The following is an 18944-nucleotide window of genomic DNA, read 5'->3' as shown; positions in this document are numbered from 1 at the left end:
GGCTTACAATTTTTACTCTGTTTTTACTAATTATCTTTTTCTTTTAGTTATATTCAAGTACTAGTGCTTTACTTTAAAATTATGGTGATGAATTTGATCCACCACTTATGTGAATTGAAATTCACCGTTTGAAGACCCGATTTATAAATTCACCATTTTTTTAACAGATTAATTTTATCATAGATTGTATCTTTGATATAAAGACTATGTTACGATCTTAATTTTGGAATTGATTATTTTTTCTTTTACTCTTAATTAAGGTTGTTCTTTACGTCTCACTTTTTGGACTAAACACAACTTGAATGAAACAAAATTTAACGTGTACTAGTGAGTAGTGACCCGATGGGTGTGAGCCATTTGCATTCTGATTTGACTCTATTTCATAGAGACAAAGGGAATTCACTTGGATATGACTTCAACATTTAATATCTCTAATGTATTTAAAGGATAGGGGATATATGAATAATATCCATTTGAGTTGGTTTGATCATATTGACCCGAGACTTAAATAGTGTGCTCTTCTTAAGGTCTCGGTTCGATTTTCTCTGATATTAATTTCGTTGGGTTAGGTTTGACTTCTTAAAAAAAGGATAGATGAATAATAAAAATAAATTATTTAGAGGCATAAAGTCTAAAATTATCCAAGCAAAACCCAAGACAAAAGGTCCGTTTCATATTTAAAAAAGAATATTTGTTATGTTTCTTATGTGTGTAGTTTCTCTTAAAAATGATTTTTGTGTTAAAATTGAATTAATTATGTTGATTAGATTTTAGAAGGAAAAACAACTATTTTGACATGCATAATTTTTTTTATTTATATGCTTTTTCAGTTTTCACCCATAATTAATGTTTTTCTAAAAAATCAATAAAGAATTCTTTAAAATATTTAAATCAAATTACTTTATTTAAATATAAAACAAAAGGACACAAAGTACCTAACATTTTATGTAATTAACATCACATTGGTGATAAGTCTGGTTTAACCAATTTATCTCATATATGATTTTTAATTTGTTTCATTATATTAACTTATATAAATGTGTATCAGCAAATTTGTCAACAAAAAAAAAAGTATATATCAGCAATATTACTTTACTTTCTCTCAAAAAAAAAAAGCAATATTACTTTACTCTCCGTAATATTATAAAATTAAATAACCAAACAAATAAACTTAAATGGCTTTCATATACTTTAATATTAATTTTAATATATGTGATATGTTTACTTATTGTTTGAGCCGTATTATTTACGTTAATAACCAAACAAATAAACTTAAATGGCTTTGTCAACCAAAAAAAAAAAACTTAAATGGTTAATGAGTTTCATCAAATGACGAATAGTTCAAGAGATTTACGTTAATAACGAAACAATTAAACTTAAATGCCTTTGTCAACAAAAAAAAAACTTAAATGGTTAATAAGCTTCATCAAATGACGAATAGTTCAAGAGAATAACTTGAGTTCAATTCCTAAGTAGAAAAATCTTTGGTTAGGTTATACTTAACTACTGGTCGAACTTTTTATTACGAGAGCCTCATTCTTATGAGAACCGAAGAGTTGGAAAAAAAAATCGTTAATATATTATCAACCAATGATTTTATTCATTTTTATGGAATAAATATTAAATTAGGTTTTGACTTTATATGACATTGTGAAATAGATATCTGAAATTATAAATATCTCAATAAATCTTTGATTATTTTTAACAGTCAAGTTGGTTGCTATATTTAATCATTTACTATCAAATAAGTTCCTATATTTTAATAATTTACAGTGAATTCAGGGCATAAGTTTATCAACTTACTATTAATTTAGTCCCAGCTATATTCTTTGAAGGACTAATATTAATAAAAATTGATAGTCAAGGACCTTCTCGAAATATTCATAAAGTTATGGATCTATTTGCGAACGATTTGCAAAGCCATGACTACTTTGATTATTTACTCTAATTTTATGCCTAGACATCTCGGTCTCAAATCCTATACTTAATTTCGGTCTTAAATTTTATTTTATTTTTAATTTAGTTATAAGAGTTTGACCAAATAAAAACTTAGAGTTAAGTGAAAGAGAAGTGGTTGACATTTAATCAAGAATTGTTCTGAATATTCTGAGTTTGAATCTTAGTTGAAACAAGTATTGTCAATTGCACCTTGTTTGTCTTTGGAATGGATGGAATAGATAAAAGACTTATATTTTATATAGGATATTGCTAACGAATGACCTAAAGACATTAATTTGTCAAGAAACTCATTAAATAAAATTTTGTCTTAACCAACATTTCTGATAATACATTAAGTCGAGAAGATGATTATAGAAATTTGGGATCTAACTTTTCCCTTACAAAACCGACTTCTAAGATAAAAATTATTCTAATTTATAAACACATATTAATGTCATATTTTAGCTGATGTAAGAATCTTTAACAGTGACATATATAATGTTGGTTCAGTGGTTGCAATAAGAGAGTTAAGTTGAAAAGGAAGTGGAGAGATAGATACTTTTACTCCTAAAAATTACTAATAAAATTATTTTTTTTGTTAAAAGAGAAGGCAGGGAGAGACATGCTGCACTAAGGGTGGTACGAAACGTGTATGCCTTAGTTATTCTATGCATTATACTATGACACATACTACGAGGATAAATTTACTAGTATGTCAAGTTTTCCTTCCGTTTTAAAATGAGTGTCACTTTAGCCAATTGCACACAGATTAAGGAATAGAATAATGTTGTCCAAAAATATGATATTTTTACTAAAATAGTCTCGCTGGCTATTGGTGCATTTGTCATCATTATAAATTAAAGTACAAAATGATACTTTGGAAGTTGTGTGTATAATAATAATTAAGGGTACTATTAGAAAAAAGTAATTAATAGCACATTGAAAAGTCAGAATGACATTCATTTTAAAACAAATTATTTTTGCTAAAGTAACACTCATTTTAAAACGGAGGCAGTATGATGCAGAGAGATACACCCTCCGGTCACTATTATAAGCAAAAGTTTGATTTTTAGATTCATTCATTAAATGACGTATATAGTCTTTATTATAGAATACATACGTCATTTAATGAATAAATCTAAAAATCAAACTTTTGCTTATATTAGTGACCGAAGGGTGTATTAGTATTACCTATACAGTGTTTAAACTTCTAACTCAAGGTGACTTTTTCTTTGGAAGTGTCATACAATAACCAACCTCATCAGGCTTTCATAAGCATATGTTGTAAGAATTTGGAATTTAGAGATAATGGAAACGATAAATTGAGAGAGATAGAGAGAGATCTTTGAAATTAATTGAAGATGTATATAAACTACTTAACTATGTTAATCAGAGACTAATTCATCATGCATGTTTGTCTATCAGTTTTGCTTGTGCAATTTGCATTAATTTAAGGACGTGTTTGGTTAGTTGTAATTGAAAATGAAGAAGAATCTCTTTGCCAACTTAAATCTCGTGGTATGAATGCATCTAACTCAATTAATGTACGAAGTATAATAACTAAATTAAAATAAAGTAATTATGAATAAGATAATTAAACGACAGAGGGCCAAACAAAATTGTCACCAAGATTTGCAGCATACAGAGATTTTCCGAGATCTCCGGTGAGTCGGTTACTGACTTGTGTTCATACTGCTGATTTCATTTTTTTTAAAGCAGAAAACAAAATTATTTATGACTCTAAAGCTTTTTTTTTGAAAGAAATTATGACTCTAAAGCTAATTAATCATTAAACTGATAATACGAATTAATCATAAACCCAATTAACGATAAAACTCATCCATACATAAGTCCATCGCGCCGTCCACTGAGATCCGCAATCCGCCGACCACACTTTTATATTGGCTTTAAACAAAGTATTTTACATATAAAAAAATAGGTTAGCATGCTTAATGTATTTTACAATTACTATTTATTTTATTTTTTTTATGTTACAAGTTACAACAATTACAATTAAATAACAGTCCTGATATTTTACAAGTATTTTCTTAATGCATATTTGAACATTAATTTGTGCCTTGAGGGCACAAGTTAGCATTTTCCTTCATTATTTGATACCTACAACATTATATTAAAGTAAGGGTCAATTTTCGGTTCCACGCATAATCATCTAAACTCATAAAAATGCCATAAAATATTAATAAAAGTACTCATCAACTTAAAAAGTAGGCTTAAATGCTCTTTTGGTCCCTTAACTATATATTTGGTATCGCTTTGGTCCCTTAACTAAAAAAAAGATTGTTTTGGTATTTTATCTTTATCTCCGATACCTGTTTTGGTCCCTTCCGTTAAATAAATTCAAAAAAATGTTAGGGTTCATGATCTTCATCATCAACAACACCCCAACCCAGATTTTGGGACCAAAACGATACCAAATAAATACTTAAGGGACCAAAAGAACATTTAAGTTTTTTTTTTATCATCTTCTTCATCTTCATCAAAACTCATATTCATCAATTAAATCCAGAAAAAAAAACACAGAATTCATCATCATCATCTGCAGATTGAATGCTTGAGAAACAGAGTTGCAAAAAAGAGACATATACATAACCTACGCCCCATTCCATCTCTCTCTCTCTCCATCTTCATTTTCGTTTCCCCCCAAACCCCATCCACAGTACCGAAAAAACTGCATCAACAGAAAAAAAGAACAGCTGCACAGAGATGGAGAGGTTCACAGTTGAAAGCTTTATGCTTTTAGATCCGAAAATGGGTTGGTTTTTTTGAAGCATTGATGAACATGTGTTGTTGTTGTTATTGATTGTTTTTTTTTTTTAAGAATGTTATTGATTGTTATTGTTGGGTTGTTGTTATTGTTGCTGGATTGTTGTTGTTGTAAGTTGTTATTGCTGGTGATGAATGATGAAGGAAGATGAAGATGATAAAAAAAAACTTAAATGTTCTTTTGGTCCCTTAAGTATTTATTTAGTATCGTTTTGGTCCCAAAATCTGGGTTGGTGTGTTGTTGATGATGAAGATCATGAACCCTAACGTTTTTTTGAATTTATTTAACGGAATGGACTAAAACAGGTAACGGAGATAAAGATAAAATACCAAAACAATCTTTTTTTGAGTTAAGGGACCAAAGCGATACCAAATATACAGTTAAGGGACCAAAAGAGCATTTCAGCCTAAAAAGTATTAGAAATGACCAAAAGAATAAAGTACCCAAAAACTAATTTGTAAATCTTTATGCATGAAGTGCATGATATGAAAGACTCAAAATGATCTAGATATCGTCGTTTTAACGAACACAGTCACGACCAATGGGAAAATGAACAACACGATAGTTCTTGCAAGGCCCATCACTTAGTGACATTAGCCCAATAAAAATCGGGTCAACTTCTCGGTTTGATGATCCTGTCCCACGCGAGAGAGGAAGACGCATCCGACACTTTTCTACAACAAGTCTAGCTTACTGGCTTTTAGTTTTGATTACAGTTCTTTTCTTTTTTAGGTTATAACCCTCATCTTGTAATAAACTAGTTCATTCACATGTAGGGAGTATTTTTCTCGGGGTTTGGTTACTATTTACTAGGAATAATGAGGAAAACCAAACATCTGGTTTTCGTCACTACATTCAGTCCACTATGCATGGTTACGGTTGATGTTATGAGCTACACCCTCCGGTCACTATTATAAGCAAAATTTTGCATTTTAGATTCATCCAATTAATGATGTATGTAATCTTTATTATAGACCACATGCATCATTTAATGAATGAATCTAAAATACAAAGTTTTGCTTATAATAGTGTATTTTTTTTCGAGCAGAAGATGTTCATGGGAAGGTAATTCTAAAAACAAGTACCTTTAAAATATACCCTATTTATTTAAGATGGAACTCTATCTCCCTGAATAGGAACGTTAGATGTTTCAATGAAGATGCCTAGAGTGACTTGAGTACTGTGATTATGGCTTGTGTTTGAGTTTGGATCAGTCACTGCAAAATGGATACTTGATAGTAAATATCATATATCATTGCATTAGAGGAAAATATTTATTTAATGCGCATGAAGGTATAACCAAAACCAGACCAACAACATTGGAGGACATCAGTGGTGTCATCGTGGGAGTGGTGTCATGATGGTTACAATGGTAGCGTGTGGTCTTTCTTCATCAACACACATACATTGGTGAGTGCGCGCGCATGTGCGTGCATGCAAGAGTGTGTGCATGTGTGATTTAATAAAAAATAGGGCAGCATGTTCATACTTCGCATAGGACAATCAAACTTTGAGAGAAGAACTCAACACGATTCTCAAACAATAAGTTTTGCAAGGACAACAACAAGCCTAAATACGAAAGAAGTTGTTGATTGATATGGTAAATAAGTTTTGCAAGGACAACAATAAGTCTAAACCAAAAGGTTTGTAGGAGATGGATGACAAAATATTTATGGTAAATATCATATATCAATGTATTAGAGGAAAATATTTACTTGATGCACATGAAGGTATAAACAAAACCAGACCAGCAACATTGACAACAGTACATACCAATAATGGGGGTGACAACGACATCAGTGGTGTCGTCGTGGGAGTGGTGTGATGATGGTGACATTGGTGGTGTGTGGTCTTCTTCATCAACACACATACATGGGCGCGTGTGCGTGCATGCGAGAGTGTACTGTGCATGTATGATTTAATAAAAAATAGGGTAGCATGTTCATACTTCGCATAGGACAATCAGACTTTGAGAGAAGAAATCGACACGATTCTCAAGCAATATGTTTGTTCAACTTCTATAATTTTTTGGGTTATGCTAACAAGTGTTCTAAGAGCATCTTCAAGTGGAAGTTTTTTACTTAACAAGGGCCTTAATGGAGGAAGAAACAAATGGGTACCTATTAGCTACCAGCAACTATATAAGGAGTCTCTCTCATCATCAACTAACGGGTCCCACAATCATTTTTTTTTTACTTAACAAGGACCTTAATGGAGGAAGAAACAAATGGGTACCTATTAGCTACCGGCAACTATATAAGGACTCTCTCTCATCATCAACTAACGGGTCTCGCAATCAAAATAAGAAATACAATATGTATAAGTTGGTTCCACCTTTCAAAGTCATATTATTTTGGCCATCTTTAATTTCTTTTTTTTTTAAATGCACACATAAATGACACAATACATATGCACATAGTGAGACCTATTTAAGAACTGTCCATTGGAGTTCCTCTTCGTGTATTACCAATTTACCATTGAATTAATTGAACCATTAATAAGTACTTTTTATAAAAAAATTATAAATAAATTATGTGTACATGTGGGATGCATTTAAGAAGTCCTTATTAGTAAGGATGTCAATGTGTATCCATGGGTACGGATAGTATGATACCCGTCCCCGCCCTGTTGGATAAATATGATACACGTGCTTGCCTCGTACAGTCGTACTTGTGTGGGTGCCCACTGCCCACTCTACGGGTAACCCACGGGTATTGAGATATCCATGGGTACCCATTGATTTTTGATTTTCTTTTTTGGTAGAAAGGATAACTTTTTTTAATTACCAAAAAACTTCAATTTTTAAACATCCATACATAATCCATTCAAATTTCATAAATCATACCTAATCCATACAAAACTCATGATTCTTACATTGTGCAATTCAATTTACGAAGGAACGAAATACGTGACATAAAAGAAAAGTAACCAAGACACATAAAAAAATTACCGAATAGAGAATTGATTTTTTTTTCAAAGTTTCACACAAAATATTAAATCAATTCCCAAATAAAAATTAGAAATTAATTGAAATATTCATGTATTCATCTAAAATTAAAAAGCTCTAAAATCTAAAACAAAAAAACAAATAATCATGCTAAGAAGAAGAAAAGAAAAAAAACAGATTGAGAAGAAGAAAACCTGGTTGCACCAAAAGGGAAGAGGAAGATAAAATTGTGACATAAGATAAAAGTCATGTCCAGTTGTACAATAAACCAAGCTAAGGTTTTTTGAGACCTCAACCTCATACACACGCACATACACAAGAATATTTTTATAATTTACTTAATTTATTATCAACTACGAGTACTAGTTAAGTTCTAAAATAATATTATAATCTAGTATATGAGATATGCTAGGTCACATGCTATCATATCACCGTTATCTGATCATCCGCGTTGCAGATATCTAGCACTAGTGCGGGAGAAATGTTTCAGTAATCTTAGGTAAATTGCAAATACTATAATTTAGGTACAAACGACCATATATGTTTGTCAACCTTGGTTGACCTTGAAAAAGCTATTTGATATATAAAAACTATTTTAGTACTGAAAAAAAAGTGTTCTTTAATGGCAAACACAGCCAAATGGAGGAAGGTATAAGAATGATCCAAAAATATATAATATTATCTCCTCTTTGCATTTGTTATGTAACTTTACGATACTTATTAAATCCAAGAAGATACAGAATACATTGCATAGAAGAGTCGAGATAGAATATGAGACTGAATGACAAAGACATCAATCGAGAAATTCTTGCCTTTAATTAAGGTAGCTTGAAACAGTAACGAGTTAGCATTATAGAGGAATGATATTCAATCAATATATAATATTAAACGTAGGTATTAAAATATAACCTAACGTTTAAAAAGAATACCTATTATTATGATAATAATAAAAGTATATCTTAGCTCTGAAGCTTCAGGAAGGATTAGTGGGTTAAACTAGGAAAGTGTCCAGAAGTTTCTTAAAATATTATATGTAAAGACTATTCGAAAGGATACACATTCATTGAACAAAATATAAGTGCTGAAAGGGATAAGTTAGAAACGTTCACATCACTATTGAAAAAGATTGAATTAATAACAAAAATTAGATTTGGGAAGAAAAAAAAAATCTCTAATCAGACACTTCATTAAGACTTGATGATGAAATTGGAGGTAGATTTTATGTTTGTCGGTCTCTAATTTTCCATTGTTAAACTTTTCCATGCAGTGACCATAGAGTATATTACGGGAGAGACACATTCAAGCCACGCTTTGTCTTTCTGATTAAGACTAAACTGTAAGCAACATTTCTACTCAATTAGTGACCATAAATTAGTTTTTTTTTTTTTTAAACCAAAAAAGTGATATATTAAACCGACAATCAATGTATAAAAAATTCTAAGATTAGAGAATACAAAGGTCAACAATTAGAAAAAAGCATCAAAACTTAAGTTTCATGCTTACTTACCTTAAGTTTACCGCTAAGAAGTCCAAAAATGAAGTTTTGTTTGGAGAATAATACTTTCAACATAATGAAAATTTGAAAAATAACTTTTTCTAAGTAAAATTTATAAATTTATTTTTATTTTTGAATTTTTAACAAGTGTCTTCAAAACACTTGTCAGCAAAATCTTTAAAAAGAAAAAAACTGAAGTTTATTAATTTTGTATGATATAAGAATAAGATAATTTACCAGAGATTTCCCCTATTTAAAACCCTGCTGAATGGAAATCCTTATAGTAATATCAAATAATGAGATGTCTATGAAGAGATGTCCTTGTGGTAACATCAAATGACGAGATATCCATGAAGAGATATGTGCTTTTGTAGGCACCCTCCTATTATTTTATGGGTCCCACAACATAATTAATTGCAAATATAATTTTCTTCTTTTAAATTTTAATTGTTATACTTTTTATTATTAAAAAACAAACAAAAAAATGGATGTAATAGTTTGCTTACTTGATCAACGTTGAATTTTCATTTTCAACCAAAAACAATTTTTTTACTACAACGTATAATGCATCCTTCCAAGAAAAAGGAACAATCACGTAGTGCATAGTTGCTTGATTATAAGGGAAAAATGCCATTTTATTAATTATTAATAACTTTTTTTAAAAAAAAATATTATACCTATTATAATTTATAATTGAATTAATTTAATATTTCAAAATTTAAACAATTTAGAATAGATTGTTAAAATTTACTGATATAGAGTAGTTGTTAGGACTCATAATATATTTTTTTTAAGTGCTAAGTTGGAGAGATTAAATACTTATTATTAGTTATAAACAAATGACGTGTACAAACAGTACCGGTTTAGGTACCAAAATGGGATGTTGGGGATGCTCGTTTTTCAGTTTTTGAAAACTTGGGTCAAAGTTGAGAAATTTTTGCCTGGTCCATTCAATTAGAGGCGAAAATGTTGTCCTATTTTTTAGGGGGGAAATGTTGTCCTTTTATTATACTTCAACCGTACTCGGATTAGATTTTGTCTCAAAAAACCCCAAATACAAAACATGTACTTACATACATGCTAACAACAGGGCCGGCCCTAGGGCATAGGCCGCGAGTGCGACGGCCTAGGACCCTTGTCGGTAGGGGGCCCAAAAAAATTTTAAGGTGGGGGGTGTATATAGAAATATTTGGATTTTAGGGGGTATATATAGTAAAATTCTCTGAAAAGGCCCAAACTTTGACATGTTATAGAAATGGGCTGAAATCTGTTAATGTTTTTGGCCCTTTTAGTGAGATTTGCTATATATATCCCATGCAGCACAAAAATTTCTATATACACCCTCCTATAAAAAAATTTGGTTGTTCTTAATAATATGCTCGAAAATTTATTATCGAAGAAATTGGTGATATTTTTTTGGGCCCTTTGTTCCTAATAATGTGCTTCACTAATATTAAAAATATCGACGATATTTATTATCCAAGAAATTAGGATAATTTTCATAACAAAGCAAATTCTATTTAAGTTGAAAATGGGGTGCTAAAATTTCAGTCTACTTCGCATGTGCTATTTTTCTCTACTTCTACGATATTTTATTTTGTTTTGGTGTATTTAATTTATTTTCAGATGTTGTCTAAAAAACATTTATTTGGTAGTGAAAAACCAAATAAAAAAATGAAATGAAGAGCTAAAAAAACACGAGATAAAAAAAATTATAATGTATTATATAAGACCCCTTTTTTCATATTATGCCTAAGGCCCGTAAAACTCTAGGAACGGCCCTGGCTAACAAAACCTGTTTGATTTGTCAATTGAAGTAGTACAGTAAGTAAGGAGTTAACTCAATGGAAGTAGACATTCTTTTCACTAGAAAAAAGAATGTCTGACTTCCAAAAATGTCATGTTCGGGGCTTTAACATCTTATGGTATACCAGTAAAAAACAGCATCTTATACCTATTTAAACAAAGAGCTAGTATTTGGTTCAACATTCTTCTGTCTCCAAGAGTAAAAAAAAAAAAAACTTCTATCTCTACTTGCAATAGGGAAAAAATTAATATACAAAAAATAGACGAATAAAGTAAAATTGAAAAATACATGAAAACCATAAAAAAAATTATTGGATTTTAGATTTGTGAAAAGAAAAAAAAAAACCAAACCAATTTAAAACCAAACTAAAAACATACTAGTACATGCATATATCTTTTTTTTTATTTGAACAAGAGTACATACATATACCTTTGTTTTTTTTTTTAACAAGAGTACAGACATATATCTTTGTTTATAAATTTTCCAAAATACTCAAATTTACATGGTTAGTTTTATAATGTTTATAAAATTTCCATACAGTTTATACTTATCTATGAAATATAAATTTGGATAGAACTAATTTTAAGTGAAAAATATTATAATTTGTTGGTATTTTTTTTTAACAGACCAAAAGATGATATAATTATAAAACAATCAATCAAAGAACAAGTGCTTAGATTGAAAAATTGCAAAGCAAAAACAAAACTGTATGGAAACTATTTATTTTAGAGAAAAAACCACTCCTAAAGTTGGAGTGGTTGGGAGCTCAATTCCAGACCAACAGTTTAACCAGATCAATCGATGCACATGTTAAAACTATCATGATGACCAAATAACACATAGTTACAAATGTTTCAAATTGAATGAAGATATAAAATTCATTCACTTTCTTACTATAAGAGATACCAAACCTACAAATTGAACCGCATCACAATAGCAATTATTTGTCAAAACACAACTAATTCCCAACCAAGACAAAATATAATCTGTTAGATGATAAGTTGTTATAGTTGTAAATATATAATTCTAAATCTATTATCACAAAAAAGACAAGAAGAAAGTGGCCTAGTTCGTTTGGATCTGGGTTCAATTGGGACTGGAAACAAGTTTCAAAACCGAGCCTCCAAATTTGCCATTCCCAATTTATTTATAATAGTTGATTGCTCATCCCCCTCTAATATACCCAAATCTGTCAGAAGCATGTTTCCGGTAAAATGCTGCATTTTAGGGGGAGATCAGCAATCATCTTTTTAATATACGTAAATATCCCATAATTTGTTTATTTATAACAATGAAGGAAAGATTAGCTTCCAATTGAACAATTATGGTTATTCAACAAAATATGAAATGCATGCTTATATTACTTTTAACTAAAATCACATATTGTTACACTAAGAATACTCCTGAATCCAGAAAAGTTTCAACATGTCAAGTTGACACTCATGAATCAAGTCAATTATACAAAAAAAAAAAACCAAGTACCATTTGCATGTGCTGGTGCAAGTTCATGAGGCTGATTTAAGTTCCCTCTTCAATAATTCCTGCAAAATGAAGATGGGCAACATAAACATCAACCTTGGTCATCCCATGGTTTCATCTCATAAATCCAATAGGACTTAGCTCAAGAGCAACGGCAACTGCCTAGTTTTGTAACCTAAAGGACAGGGCTCGGATACCGACTGAAGTATGCATTTGGTGGCTTCCTCTCCCTCTAAATACCACAACCAAGCCTTATCCCACTAACTGGAGTCGGCTACATGGATCAAACACCGCCATAATGTTCTATCATATATCATTTCCCTATCCAATTCATGGAACTCTAATAGTTTTTCTAGGTCTTCCTATGCCTCTAGTGATTTGACTACTCTCCATCTGATCTACTCCTTACTACATAATCTAAAGGTCAACTCTCTACATGTCCAAACCACCTAACAGTTTCTACCATCTTTTTTGTGATTGGTGCTACCCCCCAACTCTCTCTCTAATATTGTCATAATATTTCCTCTCCCCAATTTAAACAAAAAACAACCAAACAAACAAACAAATTCATGTCAAAGGCTTGCTACATTACCTCTTTGGTGGCAGCAATTGATATGCGCTCTCTCTCCTTCTTCTTGCGTCTGCATTCTCCACACCAGCTCGGAAATTCTCTCTGATATTTCTTGATCTCTCTAAACGCCGAACTACATGAACATTGATGACCATAATCATGCCCAATATATTAGCAGAAAAAAATCAACAGCATTCATTCCAATTACAAGGAGACATATGAAAAAAGTGATGGAAATACCTTCTACACCAGAGAATTAAATTGATTCGATTCCCAGATATTGTCGGTCTAGCACCATGACGGTGGCGGCCAGAATGAAGGACTGCATGTCCTGGAACATGGGAATAATCGAATATCTCCTACAATGATATGGTTGGAATTAAAAAAGAAGCAATGGCCACATAAAATTTAGATAATTTATCAACAGTGTTCGGTTGCTACAAACCCATAAAAATTATCCCCAAAGATATTTTTCCTCTAACAATAAGGTAGCAGACATACCCCTGATTGGGTCTCTGTATTCACATGTTCATCACATCGAACACCTCGGAAGAACAGTTCTCCACCAGAAAATTGTGTTCCCAAGCAAATATTTAAGGTGACTTCTGCGTCATCCACGTGGAACCCTGTAAAAAAAAATGTTTTTTACATACAAACAAAAGTATGTAAAGCTAAAGGATTAAGAGGTAAACATGAAATAGGTAGCAAGCAAGAAGGAAACAAATTTAGTATAGAATAAAATCCATGAGATCCAATTATTATGATTTACGAGGGCTTAACAAGTAAGGCATCAAAAGTTAATGTTTCTTTGAAGTGTATGAGCATAGATCGATAGCAACTGCTATATAGAAATGTATTTCTTACTATATTACACATCAAAGAAAAGGAAAATTACAGAGCTGAAGCTACCAGCTCAGGATGAATCGCTATCCCCTGACAGTTCAGTCAATATTTCAGAATATATCCTATCCCTCTCCCCCATGTTACTTATATAAAAAACCTCCGTATTCTTTGTCATGTAACTTAGGCGTTCGGGTATATACCTGAAAGGCTTAGGGGCTTTGAGGGTTGGGTTCCTATCATAGATGCATTCATATTTAGCAGCAGATAGGCCAAAATTATCACAGTATCATGAAAGTTAGAGTATACAGTTTAAAAAACTCAAAAGTCATCATGACGTAGTATGAGTGAACTAAAATCATTTTAGATTAAGGGTTTGAGAGGGAATACGGAAGTGTTATTGATTGCAAAAACTAAAAATATTGTCATTTTAAGCCACCATATCAGCCATGGTGCCGCCATCCTTTGCAAATTGGTCATGGCAGTTATCCAAAATCAGCCACCGCAGCTCGCCTACCGCTGTCATGGCCGACGACGTTCGACGACACTGGAATAGGGTAAACTTTTACATTTTTAAATAACAGTGTTATATAGTGTTATTAAAACGAATAAGGAACAACTGGAAGGTTTCATGATAGTCCATTTTGATATAGGTTCCAACAACGAATAAGGAATGATTGAAAGGTTTCATGATAGTCCATTTTGATACAAGTTCCAACTAATAGCAAGTCGCATAACTATGACAGAAGTTTGAAAAACCTACCAAGTTCCACATCCCTATTGGTTCCATATTCAACAACAAAACCATGATGAGAGTCCAGTGTGGATCCACCAACTTCAGAAAAGAACACTGCACCAAAAAAAAAAAATGCAAAAGTGAGCATTGCTTCTTTATCTCAAAGAACACTATATTCTCATCCATTCTCATTAAGAAAAATAAAAAATAACCTCGAGCTAAAGGACGTATGAAATCGTTCATCAATTTATCAAGCATGGTTTCCAGGCCAAAATCATCGAGAACAGCGCCATATTGATTCATTGTATTAGGTCGCATGATTCTGAATTTGGTCTCATGGACCCATCTTTCAAAATGATCTACCTAAGCAATCAAAACCTGATAAGAAAACACAAAACACTAATATAGAACAGATGTAATGATATATGCATGAAAAGGAAAAAAAAAGGAATGTGATACCTCAGATACCAACATTTCACAAAACTGTGGTTGAAGCATTTCAAACGTATAAACTCCTCTGGATGGTTCAGCCATTATACTTCTAAAACTAGCCTCTGTATTTTCGTTAATAGCTCTGAGAAACGAGGGAGCCAAAAAGTGTTCGCTATGCATAGTATATATCTCCTTATGAAGCGGCTACAAAACAAATGCGAATAATTGGTAAGATAAGGTGTGATTTGTACATAAATGCTTGTAAGAAAGGAGACAAGATGATTGTTCTCAAGCCATAAGATTCTGATATTTATATGCTAATTCCCGATTCTCGTATACAAGCAACAAATAAAATATGGCCTTCGAAATAAAACCACGTTTATCCCATGATTTCCAAAAGAATCATAACAAGAAAAGAAAATTTTCTATTTACAAATGGACAAAGTTTTTTTTTTGTTAACAAGACAAATGGACAAAGCTTATTTGACATTCAATAGAAAACTTACAGGATAGTTTAATATGATCTTTTGCCTGTATTCCTTCTGCTTTTGCATCTGTTCGATCCAACATAGAACAACCAAAAACTCAGAAGATGAACAACAGAACCAAGCTAAACACAAAATAATAGGAAAAATAAAAGAAATTGCCTGCTATGAGAAACTCGCTGTCACGAGACAACAGATATTAGGATCATTTTCCATCACCCTTTTAGGCTAACAAGTGATTTTTTTTTTTATTTACATTAACTAACTAACAATATGTTTGTAACACACACTCACAAACGTATCAATCTGCTATTCTAATTTTATTTAGAGGGTAGAAGAATTTTTTAAAACTTAAAACACTACTCACTATTCATGATTTCCTCAAGCCTAGATCGCATTTTATATCTTGGAGGAATCAAATAGTGGTTTTCATCTAATTTCAAGGGAATAAGTCATCACGAAGAAACTTAAACTTGACACTTCTGAAGAATGCCCTTCCCACACATTCTTGCGTAACAAACTTACTCTTAAACACGCCTTATTTATGGGCAGTTAGCAAGACATGTAAAGAAAGAATAACTTGAAAGGTGAAAAAAACTTTCATAGGCGGCTCTAGGAAATGCAACCTAGCCATGCCAGCACAACAAAAAACAATACTACATTCTCGACAGCAATTGCAGGAAGCAAATCCAGAATTGTAGACTCATGCAAAGGAACATTATGCTTCCTTTTAAAATCCATAGTCGTACCTACCAGATGTATCATGCCTAGAAAATACACAAACACAGAACCAAAGATATACAGATTAAGTTCCTATTTGGATAAACAAATTATTAAGCAGCTATGATGTGGTAAGAGCTTATGTATAAGTTATTTCTATAAGAAAAGGTAAAATAAAGTCAAATTGTATTCACATAACCTATAACCTATGTTCATAAGTTATCCAATAGAGCTTATGAAAATGAGCTGAAAACAACAAATAGACGTGTCATTATCTGTTTGAGGGCCGGTTATATACAAGTGCAAAGTGACCTATAGCACTAGCACAGTGCCTCAAAATTTTGAGGCTTCAAATTTGGTAAAAATATAATATTTTGAAATAATTTACAGGACCCAACAACGCTTTCTTTTTATTAGGGCCTAAACAGGGCCCCTAAAATGTTTAAGACGCCCCCCATTAGCTCTCTGAAACAATATCACAAGTACTGATAGCAATAGATAAGCTCAAAATAAGTAAATCCAAACAAGCCCTAAATATAAGCTCAAATAAGTCAACCCTAAACAAACCCTAAAGATAAGATTTTTTGAATAAACCCTAAAGATAAGATTGACATTCATATATGTCTTAACGACATTACAGTCTGTAGTAAAATTCATCTTCCCCCAATGCCCAAACAAAACAAAAAATCAATATCTTGCCCTAAATTATCTCAGAAACCCTCAAAATCAAGAAACTAGCAGATACAATATTAACCCACAAACCCTAATGATTATGGGCCACATCAAAATCAAATTTTTATTCAAAAAAAAAGGGGAAAATATAAGGTCTTCATACTAAAAAACTTCAAAATCAAATTTTTATTAAAGAATTATGAAAGTAAAACATTTTCAAACTAAAAAACGCTTCTGGGCATTTGAAAAGAAAGAAAAAAAAAACAAATAGAAGAAAAAAAGACGAACCCGAACACGTTCGGAGTGAGGCAAATAACGGAGAAGAATGTTAGACATGTAGTGAGCTTTAAGGTCTCTGGAGAGGTTAAGGATGTGAGAAGGAAGATGTCTTTCAAGTGAAGTGAAGACAAGTGGGTTGAAATCCAAAGGAAGATCTTCATAGTTGTCAGGCATGTGGTCTCCTCTGGGGCTTCCGAGAAGTCTTGTTGTTGGATTCAAATTGGAAGCACCAACGACACCGTTACCGTTGGTGGTAGCAGCAGCAGCAATGTCTCCGTTTATCGCTTGAGCTCTGCGCTCCAAGGAACCATTCTGGTTATGGTTATGGTGATGATACATGATTTGGGTTGTAGGGTTTACTCTCTCATTCAATTCATGGCTTTTGATGTCACACTAAAATGAATAATGACGAACGAGGAAGAGGAAGATTGTGAGATAAAAGAATAATAAGATATTGAAGAATGAGAAAGTCTTCACACAACCCCAAATAAATTTGACAAAAAAAAAAAAAAAAAACTCTAAATAAATATTATTTTAACACACTTACATAAAACTAACAAAATTAAATAAAATGTATTTATTCCTAAAAAAAATGTATTTAGTCACATCAATTGACATATTGAAATTTAATTTTTCTTTGGTTTTGTGTATCTGTCCAAATATTTTTATATGGGTTTGTGTCCAACCAAATGTGTCTATTGAAGAATCAAAATTGGTAATAGTCATTTTGGTCATGTGTATCACATTAATCTATGAATGTATCGAAACTTCGGGATAGTACTTCTCTCGTGTAAAAATGTTATGTTCATAGTGCTCTATCAGTTCTCAATATATTTGGTTATTAGCATATCAATCTCTATAAGTACTTGTTTATTGTCATACTAGTTTTTACAATAAAAAATTATTATCAACATTGAAAGATTATTTAAACATCAGATATTACTTTGATTAAAAGAAAACGCAATCAAAAACAATTTTGAAATAACTCTTTTCATATTCGGTGACTGAAATATTATCTCAATCAAAATTCATTCTAAAGTTATATGTTTGAGAGATTAATTAGAATAGACTGTCAGAGTATATATACTTTACAACGTCAACCAATTAAAATCAATATTTTTGACACATCATCACAAATGAATTAAAATGGAAAAATCCAAATCAAATCTCTAATAACCGCTTTTGTTCACACATTCCTTTATTTTCGGTATTGATTGATAGCTTCTCCCTCATGATTTTGTTCTTCACCATCATCTATCTCCCCTTCAATGAAAATATGTTAATTTTGTTCTTTTCCATCAAATTATATTTTTGGTGAAATTTCTTCAATTAGTGAAAAAATTCTGCAGCATTGTTATTCAATATGCAAGTTAATTAAGAAATTATTAATCTTGCTTACACTTTCATGTGTGCACGTGGATAAAGTTATGGGGGGATGAAGTTAAACACTGAACAGAATTATGGGAGGATGAAGTTGTCCAAACTGCAAATATCAAAATCAAGGACGACAATAGTTATTTTTTTTAGGGAGGACGACAATAGTTATTGACTTATTATCAATCAATACCAAAAACAAAGGAAGGTGTGACAAAATGGTTACTAAAGATTTGATTTAGATTTTTCTATTTTAATTAACTTGTACTAATGTGTCAAAAATATTGATTTTAATTGGTTGACGTTGTAAAACAGATGTACTCTGACAGTCTATTCTAATTAATCTCTATGTTTGATTATTTAGAGCATAAGTGATTTTCTTTT

At 31.4% G+C, this 18944-nt stretch overlaps 1 protein-coding gene across 1 annotated transcript; it reads right to left on the bottom strand.

The window, feature by feature from the left end:
* Positions 1-12300: 12300 nt before the first annotated feature.
* LOC146958991 (2-oxoglutarate and iron-dependent oxygenase domain-containing protein CP2-like) lies at positions 12301-17649 on the bottom strand. The gene is made up of 9 exons (XM_085740510.1): positions 17196-17649; positions 15537-15584; positions 15058-15234; positions 14811-14961; positions 14626-14712; positions 13524-13648; positions 13263-13381; positions 13044-13155; positions 12301-12513 (listed from the first exon to the last, which is right to left on the bottom strand). Exons 1-9 carry the CDS (start codon positions 17523-17525, stop codon positions 12478-12480), a joined length of 1185 nt encoding a protein of 394 aa, XP_085596636.1. The 5' UTR covers positions 17526-17649; the 3' UTR covers positions 12301-12477.
* Positions 17650-18944: the final 1295 nt, after the last annotated feature.

The sequence above is a fragment of the Medicago sativa genome, chromosome 1 (assembly GCF_051527215.1).
Source record: "Medicago sativa cultivar Bolivia chromosome 1, Bolivia_mono, whole genome shotgun sequence".
Classification (NCBI taxonomy): Eukaryota; Viridiplantae; Streptophyta; class Magnoliopsida; order Fabales; family Fabaceae; genus Medicago; species Medicago sativa.
This window is presented reverse-complemented; position numbering and strand designations above follow the sequence as displayed.

Excerpts from the sequence above, each read along its gene's own strand:
- LOC146958991 (XM_085740510.1), bottom strand. The coding sequence starts at position 17,525 with ATGTATCATCACCATAACCATAACCAGAATGGTTCCTTGGAGCGCAGA. Across the intron at positions 14,962-15,057 it reads GTGAAATGTTGGTATCTGAG|GTAGATCATTTTGAAAGATG; the intron begins GTATCACATTCC and ends TTGATTGCTTAG. Across the intron at positions 13,649-14,625 it reads CAATAGGGATGTGGAACTTG|GGTTCCACGTGGATGACGCA; the intron begins GTAGGTTTTTCA and ends TTTTTTTTACAG.